General features: G+C 34.6%; 2 protein-coding genes across 2 annotated transcripts; both read right to left on the reverse strand.

Annotated features, from left to right (window-relative positions):
• Positions 1-1,173: 1,173 nt before the first annotated feature.
• LOC121988894 (GDT1-like protein 2, chloroplastic) lies at positions 1,174-10,217 on the reverse strand. Its single transcript, XM_042542602.1, has 10 exons — positions 10,046-10,217; positions 8,721-8,865; positions 7,417-7,600; positions 4,493-4,540; positions 4,165-4,261; positions 3,629-3,783; positions 2,213-2,278; positions 2,081-2,131; positions 1,898-2,002; positions 1,174-1,597 (listed from the first exon to the last, which is right to left on the reverse strand). Exons 1-10 carry the CDS (start codon positions 10,140-10,142, stop codon positions 1,532-1,534), a joined length of 1,014 nt encoding a protein of 337 aa, XP_042398536.1. The 5' UTR covers positions 10,143-10,217; the 3' UTR covers positions 1,174-1,531.
• A 792-nt stretch (positions 10,218-11,009) lies between these two features.
• On the reverse strand, positions 11,010-12,793 carry LOC121988895 (thioredoxin H-type-like). Its single transcript, XM_042542603.1, has 3 exons — positions 12,593-12,793; positions 11,402-11,524; positions 11,010-11,307 (listed from the first exon to the last, which is right to left on the reverse strand). Exons 1-3 carry the CDS (start codon positions 12,674-12,676, stop codon positions 11,173-11,175), a joined length of 342 nt encoding a protein of 113 aa, XP_042398537.1. The 5' UTR covers positions 12,677-12,793; the 3' UTR covers positions 11,010-11,172.
• Between the last annotated feature and the right edge of the window lie 697 nt (positions 12,794-13,490).

Raw genomic sequence — 13,490 nt, forward strand, 5'->3', positions numbered from 1 at the left:
TCACCCAATCAATTTGGAACCTTACTGTTCGCAAATTTTGTTCAAGTAATCGATTAGCTCAATTGATTGGTGAACACCAATTGATCAACCTAGCCGATTTGGAACCCTCTTCGTGATTTGGGCATCCTAATTCATTGGCTTTTATGCTAATCGATTGGTAAACACTAATTGATCAGCCCAATCGATCCAAAAATCCTCTGTTTGTAAATTTGGGCTTTCCAATCGATTGACTCTTATGTTGATTGATTGGTAAACACATATGGATCAACCCAATCGATCCGGGACCCTCTGTTCACGAATTCTCGAATACCAATCAATTATGGACCTTCTCCAATCATTTGATATCAAAAAACATGATTTTCCAAACGTGATTTCCAGCTCGAAAAATCCTAAAATCAAGCCATCAATCACATTGTTTATGGATAATGTGAAAAAACTTGATTCATATGTTAAATCCTAACTTATTCATACTACATTCAATGAATATACATCAATTTCGCTCATCCATATGAAATCAAATGGAAAAATTGATATAAAAACAATATAGAAAACAGAAACAATAGCTAACGAAGAATTGACCTGAATCCATCGCTAAGGACTATTACTTTTTACTTATCACTGGAGATCTTGTAAATGCAGTAGAAGTCTTTCACAAGATTGAGCCGACAACTAAGGATTCTATGAGGACTATCCACTATAAAATTCATATATTATTAACAGCTCATCAATATTAATAAACCGAATTATTAAATATACATATTAAATTTATATTCATTTAATCTAAAATTACTTCTTTATACTTGATTAGATCACTTAATATTAAAAATTAATTTCCTTAATAATAATTAATTGTATATATTAATCATGAATAAACCCATCTTATGGAAATTAAATTCATCCATATAAACTTAATTGAATTTAGTCCCTCCATATCAACTTAATCCGGCAAATAAATATGCTTTCTGATACATTTTAAAGTGATGCTTCATTGTTCTAGAAATTTAAATGTGCTTTTTAATAAATTATGATAAATTTTTTTATACCAATCTCAATAAAATTAAATTTGACAGCTTTTTTTTTTAATAGAACTGTTTACTTTGTATTCCATATAACAATTCCTATTAAAATTGTGTTCGTTAAATAATGTTAAATTATTCAGTAGAATACTTAATATAAATTTCGAACGGGTATCTTAAGCATCACTTCAGCTACAACCTATCAAATAACAGGGAAATATCGACGATATTACAGACCAAAAAGAAACTCACAGATGATGTTTTAATCTTATCCTAATAAATTCACATGCCAAACAACAGCACCAAGCTCTGGTCATGGGTTAGCACTCGAGCAAATTTAAGCAGCAAATGAGTTTATTCCTGACGTAACCCAATGAGACCCGGCAAGAATTAACAGTGGAATTCTTCGACGAAAAATTCATACCGGCACTAACAATCCACTTATTCGGCTGCCGTGTCATTAGAACGCTGAATGCTTCTTCAGTAGTTCAAACAGATTTCAGTAATTCAAGCAACTAGAAAACCCCAAGTAGCGTAGCACCGGCGAAGACGAGAAATAAGACACCACCTAGATATCCAACCTGGTAATAAACAGTCGTTAAATATATCGTCTCAAGCAAACATTTATAGCAGATTTCATAAAGGACGCCTCTGTAGTAATTTTGGTTAAAACTAGATAGACCAAAACATTTCAAAATTGAAAGAATTTCAAATTCTCATGTTTCCAAAAACACAAATATAGTCTTAGTTTTCCAGTTCATTTGGTGTATAAAAAAAAAATCAAATGGATACTACTCGATGTGGATATTTAGGGAAGAAGAAAAATAGCAAAAAAAAAGTGCGCCCTTAGGTCTAAACACCTAATAAAACTCATGGCCTACCAGTTTTTCTGAAATGTAATTGGCTAGAAAGGATCCACCTAGAACTGCAATAGATGTAGCAAAAAGATGTCCAGCAATGGCTCCGCCGGCTACTCCCCAAGGGGACTGAAAATGTAGGAATTTGGAGAGGTAATGTAGATATAATGTGCATACAAGATGACCACAGAGATTCATCAACAATACCTGTGCAGCCCCAAGAGCTATCGTAGCCAACATTGATCGATCACCCCATTCCTAAATGGACAATTTAACATTTTAGCAAATTTGTGCATGTAGTTACCAAATACTAAGAGAGATCTTCAAGAGAAATCTTACAGCGAAAAAGACAAGGCTGAAAGACTTCCACAGAACTTCAAAGGGACTAGTGAGTTTCTTTGCAACCTGAGAGCAATTGTATTCCATGCTTTAAAACGCAGAAAACGTTATGAACACTGAGGATGGAAAGATATGAAGGGGATGAAGAGGAAAAGCAACATAAACATGCCAATCTAAATTATGAGTTATTATAACATAGACTATTTAGAGGAAGAGGAAAATTTGTTGTTCATGTGTCCACAACAACCTGCCCCAATTACTCCAATAAAATTGCATCAAAGTCAATCTAAATGTCCAACCCAATCTATGAGCAATGCTCTAACTATGCCACATACTAGTTCAACTTATCATTATGTTAAAGAGGATAACTGATGTCTAGTTTGTCTTGCACATTATGATGCGGATAAATAAAAGTATCCTTCATTTTCAGTTAGATTTTGTAACACTTATACTTTGCGTAGAATGACACCAAAGTCATGAGGCCTGTTTACTGACAAATGCAGAGCTGCAAAACCGTAATTTGAGTTTTTTCAAGAAAGATCTTTGGAAAGTCTTGCTATACCAATAAATCATTAATAAGATAGGAAAACCCTTCCTTTTTCCAACAAAAAATGGTTACTACCATACCATCCAGTATCAACCAACCACTAGGGCACTTATGGTATTATGATGTTGCTACAATTGTTGTCTAGGAAGATTATTGTACTGAGAGAATGAAGAATACACCTTTTGGATAACATAAAACTTGAGGTGGACAATTAAATATAAAAGAACATATGAACAAAGTCTTTTCCTGGATTATCTTGATTTTTTTTTTTGACCGGAAGACCTAGATCTAATCATCAAGACTTTCGGATATCCAGACACATACCTTAGGAAATGCTTCATACATGTTTATTGCCAGGCGCAATAAGATCAAGTTGGAAAGGGGAAAAGTATCCCTTCCTGATTGTATAAATTTCTGTGGTTTATGATTGTGGAATACACCTCTTTACCATTCTGTTCAAATGGTTTATGCATATCGCTTGACTCGCCTCTTCGAGGTATTGTTACATAGCACTGGTCTATCTTATCCAACTGTTTACTTTTTTAAGTGACCTGCTGAACGAACTATGACAAGAAGGCACACCCAAATACGATGTCAATCAATAAAATTTCAACAATTTGTGGAAGGCAAGAACTTTTTCTTCTGATTAAGATGAATATAACGTGATATCTCCAAACTGGCAGCATTAAACATTTTTCTTGGTTCTACTTTCTTAGTTTCACTTAATTATTCCTAATAAATTTTAATGAAAAATGAACATCAGAACAATAATTAGCATAGCACTGAAAATCTCTACACAAGTTTGATGAAGATAAGATGAAGTATGATGTATTAACAAGTGCAAAAAAAAACTTCCTAAACTATGTAACCTTTTCCTTAACAAGCTCCTCAGCTTCAACGAGTTCACCAAGTTCAGTATTTTCTTTGCTGTTCGTGCTGGATGGAATTTCCCAAGCATTTCTTATAGAACTCAGACCAAAGAATGTCAAGAGTGTCACTGCTGCGTATTCTCCAATTGGAAGTGCTAAAGAATTAATTGTAATTAATACAAAGCGGATAATTCTCTGACAATGATAATAAAAAAGATGGATGGTAACGACTATCTTGGTAGATAAACAACTCTCTTTTTTTTTCATGCTGTCAATCTAATTAACTATCTACAGGAAAACAATTGTATAAATTCTAAAGTTCTCTTGGTGGATAAACAACTCTCTTTTTTTCATGTTGTCAATCTTATTAACTATCTACAGGAAAACAATTGTATAAATTCTAAAGTTCTATAAGATAACAAACATCGAGGAACCAACTTGTCTACATGTGTTTCAATACTGACACTCCAAATTTTCTCAATTTTTGTTGACGGCATAATTCAGACCCTTGTGCATAGCAAAAAGAGAAGACTTACTTGTCTGAAACTGTGCTGGTAGAGAATTAAATAGCCGTCCTATTATTACAGATAAGACTGTCATTAGAGATAGAGCAACCATTGAACCAAGTAAAACCTGTTCCCAGTGGGCATTATAGAAAACAAGAAAAATATAAATCATCAAGGAAAAAAGTTCATAATTTTTTACATCTTTGCAAAATATACAAGCGTAAGGAAATTTCAAGAAATATGAAGGCACACTAGAATTAGAAATCTTAAAACATAGATTAGATACTCCAACGCAGCCATAAGGAAACTGCAAACATAGAAAAAATTGTAGGAAAGGTAAATGGATTAAGAAACATACCATTGCTTTGTCATATTGCATTGCCAGCAATGCAGCAATGAAAAATGTCTGCAATCACAAAGGTAGAGTAGAGCCCGTCATTTCTTTAGTAGACAAATAAATATAATTTAAATTTCTCAACACAAAGATTCATAAAAAATGATCAGATAACAGGAATAAAATTTTCAAATAAATGTGCACATATCTTAACATAATCATAAACATTTCTATGTCTGATTGCAAGAAAAAAAAAACTTGAAATGCCTATCATTGTGAAAAAGTTATATTCCTTGCTTCAGCGCAAAAGATAATTTCTTATCTATTCCATCCATTAAAAAAAACATTTGATAGGGCAAATTGGACCAACCGAGAAGGCCAAAAGGATTGACCGATCCAAACTACCTAATCAAACCAAAGGGACTAGTCTAGTCATCTAGTCGAATACATTGGTTGGTCCAAAGAAGTTGACAGATTGAGATGGTGAGGGACTAGTTGGGCCAAGAGGTCCTAACAAACTAGGAGAACTTGGTGTGCCTCACAGGTAGGTGGGATATGTAAGTATCCTGAGTTAATTTTAATATGGCCAACCGGGTTAAGTTAGGTCCTGCGGTTTTGATGCCTTGTGTCTGAATGTGCAGGACCTTAGGAACACAAGGTGTCGAGCAGAAGACGCAGTAACTAAGAAGGATGGCATGGGAAGGGAGCTAACAGGATCAGTGCATTCGAGAGACGAGAAAGTGCAGAAGAGTACATCGGTGGACGAGAAAGACAAACATGGCGTTCGAGGGACGAGAAACTGAGGAAGCCTGCTCAAGGAGAAGATAGGAGTTGGGTTCGAGTGAGCTCAACTCCGGACGACCGGAGCATTACCCAAAGAAGAGCGACGAAGAGTTAACAAGTTTTGAAGGTTAATTGGTTGAGCAACCTAATAGAAGGCGCCTCTAACGGAGGTACCCTAGCACCTTTTGGCGGAAGGCGCCTCCAATGGAGGCGCCTTGAGCTAACAATTGCTGTTAGCTAACCATTATGAGCGTGGATAAAACTTTATCCACTGGAGGCGCCTCCTACCCACGGAAACCAATGGTAACAGCTGCCCAGAATGCTATAAATAGCATCCTAGAGCTAGGAGTTAAATACAATAACTTATAATCAATTTCTATACTCCTTACTAAGCTGTCAACAATTGTAAGAGGCTTCTCCGCCTTCAACGAAGGAGATTCTTATTAAGCTTTCACTTGCTTTGAATTAACAACCACCTAAGTTGTAACCAAGTAAATCCTACCTCTTTTCTTTTATGTTGTTAATTAATTTATTTATAATTGTTTAACTGTTTATCCTTGTTAGACAAAAAGCAAGAGATTTTCCTAACTCTATTTTCAGGGCTATTTACCCCCTATGGCCGGCCCCACCAAACCTACAGGATAGACAGGTTAAAGGACCAAATGGGTCTGTAAAGAGAAGGAAGTCAGTATAGAACCACATTGTACCAGCTAGTGAAGTAGACTCGTGTCACAGTTGAGTGAACTGTTTACACCAATTGTGTTGAGCGGTTTGAGTGAGTTGGTCAACTCAAATGAGCCAAGTGGATTGATCAGGCTATCTAATTGATCAGGAAAATCAGGTTGATCTGCCTGATCAAGGTAGTCAAGATGGTAGGGTGTTGAGTTGGATAGACTAGCTGGGTCTAGTTGAGGTGGTAGAGCCAGAAGGGCTAATCCAGTCAATGTGTTAGATAGGCTAGATGAACCTGTTGAGATAATCTAGGCTGCCTAGCTAGTTGGGGTCAATTGCACCAGTTGGAGTATTCGGGTCAGGCAAACCTATCAAGTGATTGAGGAAGTCAACTCGGTTGGGTCATACTGACCAGTGGGCATGACTAACTGATTAGGTGATCATGCAGTAAGACAAGTAAAAAAAATTATTTTCATAGGAATTTTCTTTTTCACTGTGCAAACTATTCCTCGTGTATCCTTAATAGCATGTCTAACCAAATATAAGAATCATTATTCTCTATATTGCATTCCATTCCAAGCAAAGACTTGGAATAATTATTCTATTATTAATAACATTTCTAATCATATATAAGAATAATTATTCTCTATAATGCATTCCATGAACCAAACAAAGGAATTATTGTTTCCTTGTCCATTCTATTCTTTAGAAATAGTTATTATATTCTTAATTTATTCCATTCCATGAACCAGACAAACCATTACTGTCATGTCTAATAATATTTATCACTTAGTGCCTTTTCTAATAGGGCTGGCCATACTATTCACGAAGTTAAGATTATTTCAGATTGTTCTTGCTTGGTTTAGGAAATGGTTAATTAAGATTCAAATAAAAAATTATAGTATAAATGAAGTGACTTAATCTATTTTAAAAAAAATTACAAGAAATTAAAAAGGAAACTAAAAGAAGTAAAAGTAACTACAATAAGTAAAATATAGATAGAAAAGTATAAAGTAATTAACATGTGGAAATCAATGTTTGACAAATATTTAATCTTAACTTTCAAGCAACTTGAACGTCATACCCAGTTCCATGCTATGTAATCATAAAGTCAGTACAGAAAGTTATTTTTTAATCTGGATATACCCAAAATAACATATCTAGAGAGACGTACAAAGAAGAGAAGAAAATAGCTCTAATGTAGATACATCTAAAATATCATTTGCAGATAAATTTAGAAAACACAAATTAATACTAAACACGGTAACGGAAAGTAGAGTAAAACAGATATAACAGCTATTTGAAAAGTTACATACTACTTAACTAAATTATGATACATTTAAAAAAAAAACATAATAATCATGTTGCATCAGTGACAGATAGTCAATAAAAACAGATCTGTAGTAAGTGAGAATGTAGCTTCTGGCAATATCCTAGTTTTCAGTAGTGTACTGAAACAGGGGAAGAATAACATGTTAATGTGAATATATCACCTTGTCTCCAATCTCAGAAACAAATATCAATGTGAATGCAGCCATAAATCCAGATTTTGCAAGTGTGGCTATAAAAGATGAAGGTCCTCCCTTCACGGAGACAATAAGCACAAATGCTATGGCACAAACAAGTAGCACACCAGCAATAGACAATGGATACTTCATTCCTGAAAGAGGTGTTTGGCTGCCATTTAAGAAGACAGTTATTATTTATTTTCTGAAGTCTAATGAAACCATATTTATTCAGTTGTTAACATGCATAAATCTGGAGAAGGTGATGTGAACAAATATAAACAATATAAACAAACATTCCACAGTCTGATGAACAAGGTTGAGAAAGCTTTGCAGTCTGCAAATTATAACCTTGTATTGAGACCTACATGCAGTGGTGAAAAAAGAATGGTATACAAGATCCTCTAAGTTAGAAGTCCATAATGGATACTGCACTAACGAAGTGTATCTATAGTCAATTGAAAATGTCTTTTAAGTTCTTCACATTTCTAGAGCAGAATGTGGATTGACTAATGACTTTTTTAGCTTTGCACCAAATTCTGATCTATATTTAAATTGGATCAGATAAAGATAAAGTTTGATCTCCCTAATTAGTAATCCTTAAGTTGGCAATAAAGTAGCTACAAGTAACATTTTTTTTTAACTTTTCTTTATTAACAATTCTATGCCATTGAAACAAAATAAATGATCATGTAAAGGAACATTACATGGTAACTAGGCGAAGTAGCGATCTAATTTGCAAATGATAGAAATTAGCTATTAATATGCTAAAGAAAAATAGATGCCGCCAAAGAAATAAATACACCAGGTTATCACAGTTCAGCTCATGTCAACTCATATTTAATTTTAATATGATCCGGCATATACCATATTGTCTGAATAAAATTAGTACTAGTACTAAAATTACAATTCATGAATTCAACAAGTTTGATTTACCTTGTGAAATATAAGTAGACAAGAACTTTCAGATATTTCATTACTCAGCTGACCCCACTTAGTGGGATAAAGGACTGATTGTTGTTGATATTTCATTACTCAATTTAGGCCACTAACTGGAGAGAAATATCAAACTTAAATAGCATCAAAAAGGTAAATATGGAAATACAAGATTCATGATAGGCATAAGCATATGCAATATTTTCAGAAATCAACATGAAATTTGTTGAAGGCAAGTTCTGTGTTGTCTGTAATTCAAATGGCTTAACTAAGTTTGATGCAGAAATATAGTCCAGCTTAGAAGTGACTAAACAACAAAAGATAGATCAACATGATATTAAAATGATAAAACTCACAACTTAGATGGAGTCTCACTGGTAGAACCATCCATGAGATTACTGTGAATTCCTTCCTCACCATAGCTCCCAGTGTCAATGTTGGACGCTTGAGCTCTGACATCATGATGTACTATTCTCAACCTGAATCTGGATCTATATCTAACTACAGACAAGAAAATTCTAAAAGGTAATTGTCATTTTAAGATTGCTGATCTATTATAGAAATGATAACAATTAAGTTAGTATATCGTGGAGAATAATTGTAAACTACAAGTTGATAAGATAAAATAAAGGAGAAAAAATGCAAGCATGAGAAATATGCCCATATGGATAGTTGATACCTTTAATTAATGAGTGATCCATCCATAGAAGCCCAATTAAGCCTCTATCTACCTAAGCTTGAACTATCTATAACATTTTTCATGCATACAATAAATTACAGTGATAAGAAAAACTTTATATCAATAAAAATACCAAGGTTCGTAGAAAATGAATACCCATGCAGCATTTATTTCCTCCCTTTCGCATATGCAGCAGTATTCATGTAATAGTTCATAGGTCAGTGAGTGGTGATTCTCTCTCCCTTTGGAAGAGTTTTATTCCTCTTTGGAATGTTGTGCCTTACAGAAAGCACCCCAAATGGCACCGCCATTTAAACTCATCTCCTTTTATTTTATCTTTCTGTACTGTAAAATATATACAACAATCCCTGTTTTTTTTCTAATAAAATATTTAGAAAGAAAAACGAATCTGATTATCCACATGGCTTACATACAGGAGGTGGCCAAAGTATGGCTTCAAGTCTCGATCAGTATTAGTTGGCACAACAGAAATCTATCGTTCCACTAGTGGACTGACATAGATATATTGTTGGCACCAGTAAATACTATTCTACTAATCTACTGTTAAATGCCGACCTGAGACAACTCATACGCCGGATCATATATCCCAAGCAAGCATTCTGAAAGTACCATAATAAGGTAACGAAATAAATCCGAATTTATTAATAAAATAGAAAAATAAAGGTTATGATTCTCTGAGGTCCTGAGGATATCTTAGACCGGTGGCTATATAGAATTATAGATTATGCGCAATATAAGAATTCTCATCTGTTTACTCATATTTTGGTTATAACTCACTCATTAGTCGACCTTAAGCTTGATAACTGAACTTCAAGGCTACACTCTTGTGATACCTGTATAATTCAGGTTTTTCTGAAAAAATTTATTAGTAGACTAAAGTAAAAAAAAATGATATTTTGCCAAATCTTTATTCGACCGTTTCACGAGTAAACTATAAGTAGCGCTGCGAAATTGGAAAGAGAGCGAGGAAAGCGGAAGAACCTGGTGATCTGGAGGAATGGGTTCTTGGTGGCGGGAGATGAGGAACGCTGAGGCTAGGATATACGAACCGGGAGGGGAAAAGGGCTCGGAGAGCCATTGGAGGCTAATGGCCAAAAGGGGGAGAGGGAAGGAACCAACTCCAAGACCAAGAGCCAAGAGCGATAGAGATAGGAAGAGGCGGGGGGATACGGAGCAGAAAGGCCACGCGCTCGTCACTCTATCGGATCGGGTCGTTTCGGCCTTTTGGGCTTGTGTTTCGGGAACTCAGAATTATTTTTATTTTACAAATCGGAAGCAACCGTTAATTCGTCAAAATTCAATTTAAATATAATGGTAATCGATTAATACGGATTAAGATTAGTTTTATTTTATTAAGGATGGACAGAAAAAAAATATTACAATAGGGTCTAGTTTTTTCTCATTTACATAATATATAATTTAAAAAAGAATATATCTAAATCTAATTTTCATTCTCTATTGCAGTGGTCAGTCTACAAGCCCGCGGCCAAAGTCGATCATCGCAATCTTGCCGCAGCCAATGATGAGATATTAGCATTTTTGTGCTAACTTCATTACAATATGTTGAACTTGTAAACATCTTCGAGTTGCATTGTTGTGCTTTTTTAGCATCCAAATCGTATTTTGTAACCTTGAAAATCAATTTTTGCAAATATTGTGCTTTCATTGTTTTTGTTTTCCCCCTCTGAAAAATTGTACCCCAAAAAAGCAAATAACGAAATGAATAATAGCAAAATGGTGGGATTTGTAGCCGAGCCAGTGGGATTGAGCCCCACCTTGGCGTGAAATGACCGAAATGCGACTGGAACTTTCTTGCCACCATATTCTTGATTTATGAGGAAACATCTGTTCCTAAGTTTCGAATTCAAAACGTGATCGGAATAGCGTGATGTTTTTATATATGTATATATATAAATTAGAAAAGCCATGACCCATGAATCTGGCATTTAGCTTCAAACACTTCAAGTCTTTATTTTCTAATAAAATCACAGAAGGTTTTGCAAACTAAGACAACAACCCACAACATAAAGGATTTCATAGATCGTAATTGAAAATCTTAAGGATGTAGGTATAGCCATAAGACGCAAAGCAGCAAGATGATCCAAACATTAAATTGCCGCGAGCAATTCAACTTTCTTCGGCAATGCATCTTTATTGGCACCAACAAGTCTGTCCACTTCGATTCCCTCCTTGATGAAAATGAAAGTTGGCATTGCTTCTACTTTCCACTCCTGTGAGACGGGCTGTTTCGAAGGCAAAATTAGAAATGTAGGACCAAGGAATGGATCATCAACGAAATGAAAGACGACGAGTTTAATCTAGTTAAATGCTGCCTACCTCCAACTCATCAACATCCACCTTCAGAAAAATAACATCTGTGAATTTTTTAGCTAACTCAGCAAAGACGGGAGCCATAAATCTGCAAGGTCCGCACCATGAAGCAGTAAAATCAACCGCCACCTGCATTCCATCAGCAGATTGGAGACGGTACAAAAATCAAAATGGAGTAGTTTCATAGAACTTACTACTAGCACGTCAGATAACAAGAACAGAACCACTTAATTTGCAATACCAACCTATTGAATAGTATGATAATATAGAGAGTTTTTAACAAATGAATATTCATAGTATTTGATCAAACTCAAAGTTTCTGTCGCTATATATTAGATAGATAAACTACAGAAAGATTCAACAGTAGGGGTCCGATTACTTGGTTGGAAGTATAAAGGAAGGATGGAAGGCAATAAAAACATGCACACAAATGTGGTCTCCATGTGTAATTTTCTGAGTTTTCCCCCCTCTCCCTCCTATCTTCTATAATGTAAACTGCCAATTAAAGGATGAAGATACAATATTAGACAGATCTTTTTGCTATCCAAACATCATAGAGTGAACTGATAGGTCAGGAGTTCAAATAACATGTGTCTTTGTTAAAAATCTCTCACGATCTCTGCTGAGATGATGAACAAGAAATCAGAAAAGAAAAGGCTGTGCTTTTTTTCATGTGATCATTCAAAACAAACCCAGGCTCTCAAAAAGCAGCAACGGGAAAAACATCACATGCTGTTGCCTATTGCAATTAATCATTTCCCCCAATGAAGCACGCTAAAATTTCATTAATCACATAATTTTCAGTTCTTCCTCATCCAATCTTTTATCCACAAGTCAATTATCTTGTATCTCCCTCTCTGCGCACCAATAATCCCAACCATAAGATCGTGGACCTCACAAGTTCTCGCGATCAGGTATATTATCAAGCCAAGCATTTAAAAGGAGTGCGATTTTTATCAGTAAAAGATCGGTTCAAAACAAGGCGGCTTTACTGTAAATTAGGGCAGATTCAAATCCATAACATCTTCAAATATAAATTGCAAGAAACCAAACGGAAATCCTTCGAACAACAAAACAAGGAAAAATTAAGCGCAAACTAGGCAGATATTCCTCCCACCCCACCCCAAACAACCAAAAAGAAAAGAAAAGAAAAAGAATATACGTATAGAATAGAGGAAACTCGATCGAGCAATTTACCAGCTTTTTGGACTCCAAGGAGATCTGGATTTGCTGCTTCCACTCATCGACGGTATGGCATGCGATCACTACTCCCTCCGCCATTTGATCTGCTTCGATTTGATTTCTGCGCTCGAAATAAAATTAGGGCTCGCGCCGACAAAACTCTTGTTCCGAGACGAGACGGATAAGGGGCCTTTGGGCGACGATATTTATAAAGGCGAAACGTTAGCCGTTGGGAAATTTTAGTGTCCAATTGGTTAGAGGTTTATTATAACGGGACAGATGTGTTTAAACGTAATCATCTTTTATTAGAATGCTATGAAAATTCTACGTCGGCCTCTCCTGGCATAAAAACAAAACAAAAAAAAAAAGTTATTCCTTTCCCATTAATTAATTCTAAAAAATTTAGTAAAAATAAAAAAGAAATTCTAAATAGCAATATTCTCCTCCATCTTTTTTTATAGAAGTAAACCCAAATCTAGAAGCTTCAGGTTATATGCGAAATGCTAAAAGGAATAATTTTTTATGAGTAAAATATAATTATGAATTATTGTGGTCCATATTTGCTACCAAAATGTGAACGGAATAAACATTTGTTTTTATTGCTAAGGGGAATTTCTTCGAATTATACCTTTCTTCTTGATTAAGTTTAGTAGTTAAAAATTTATTAAGGCATTTGACGGTTCATATTTATGGGAAAGAAATATTATATTATTTATTTTTCTAAAACAAATAATTAAGCGGCTCTTTCACGACTTTATTGTTGTAAAAGTATAAGGTAATTTTTACTGCTATCTGCTATATTCTCGATCACAATTAAATTACATTTATTTTAAATATAATAAATATTAAGGAGTTTTTATCATTTGATTTGTTTATTAAAATATTATTTTAATTAAATTATAACTTAAACAAA

Source organism: Zingiber officinale, chromosome 6B (genome assembly GCF_018446385.1).
Source record: "Zingiber officinale cultivar Zhangliang chromosome 6B, Zo_v1.1, whole genome shotgun sequence".
NCBI lineage: Eukaryota > Viridiplantae > Streptophyta > Magnoliopsida > Zingiberales > Zingiberaceae > Zingiber > Zingiber officinale.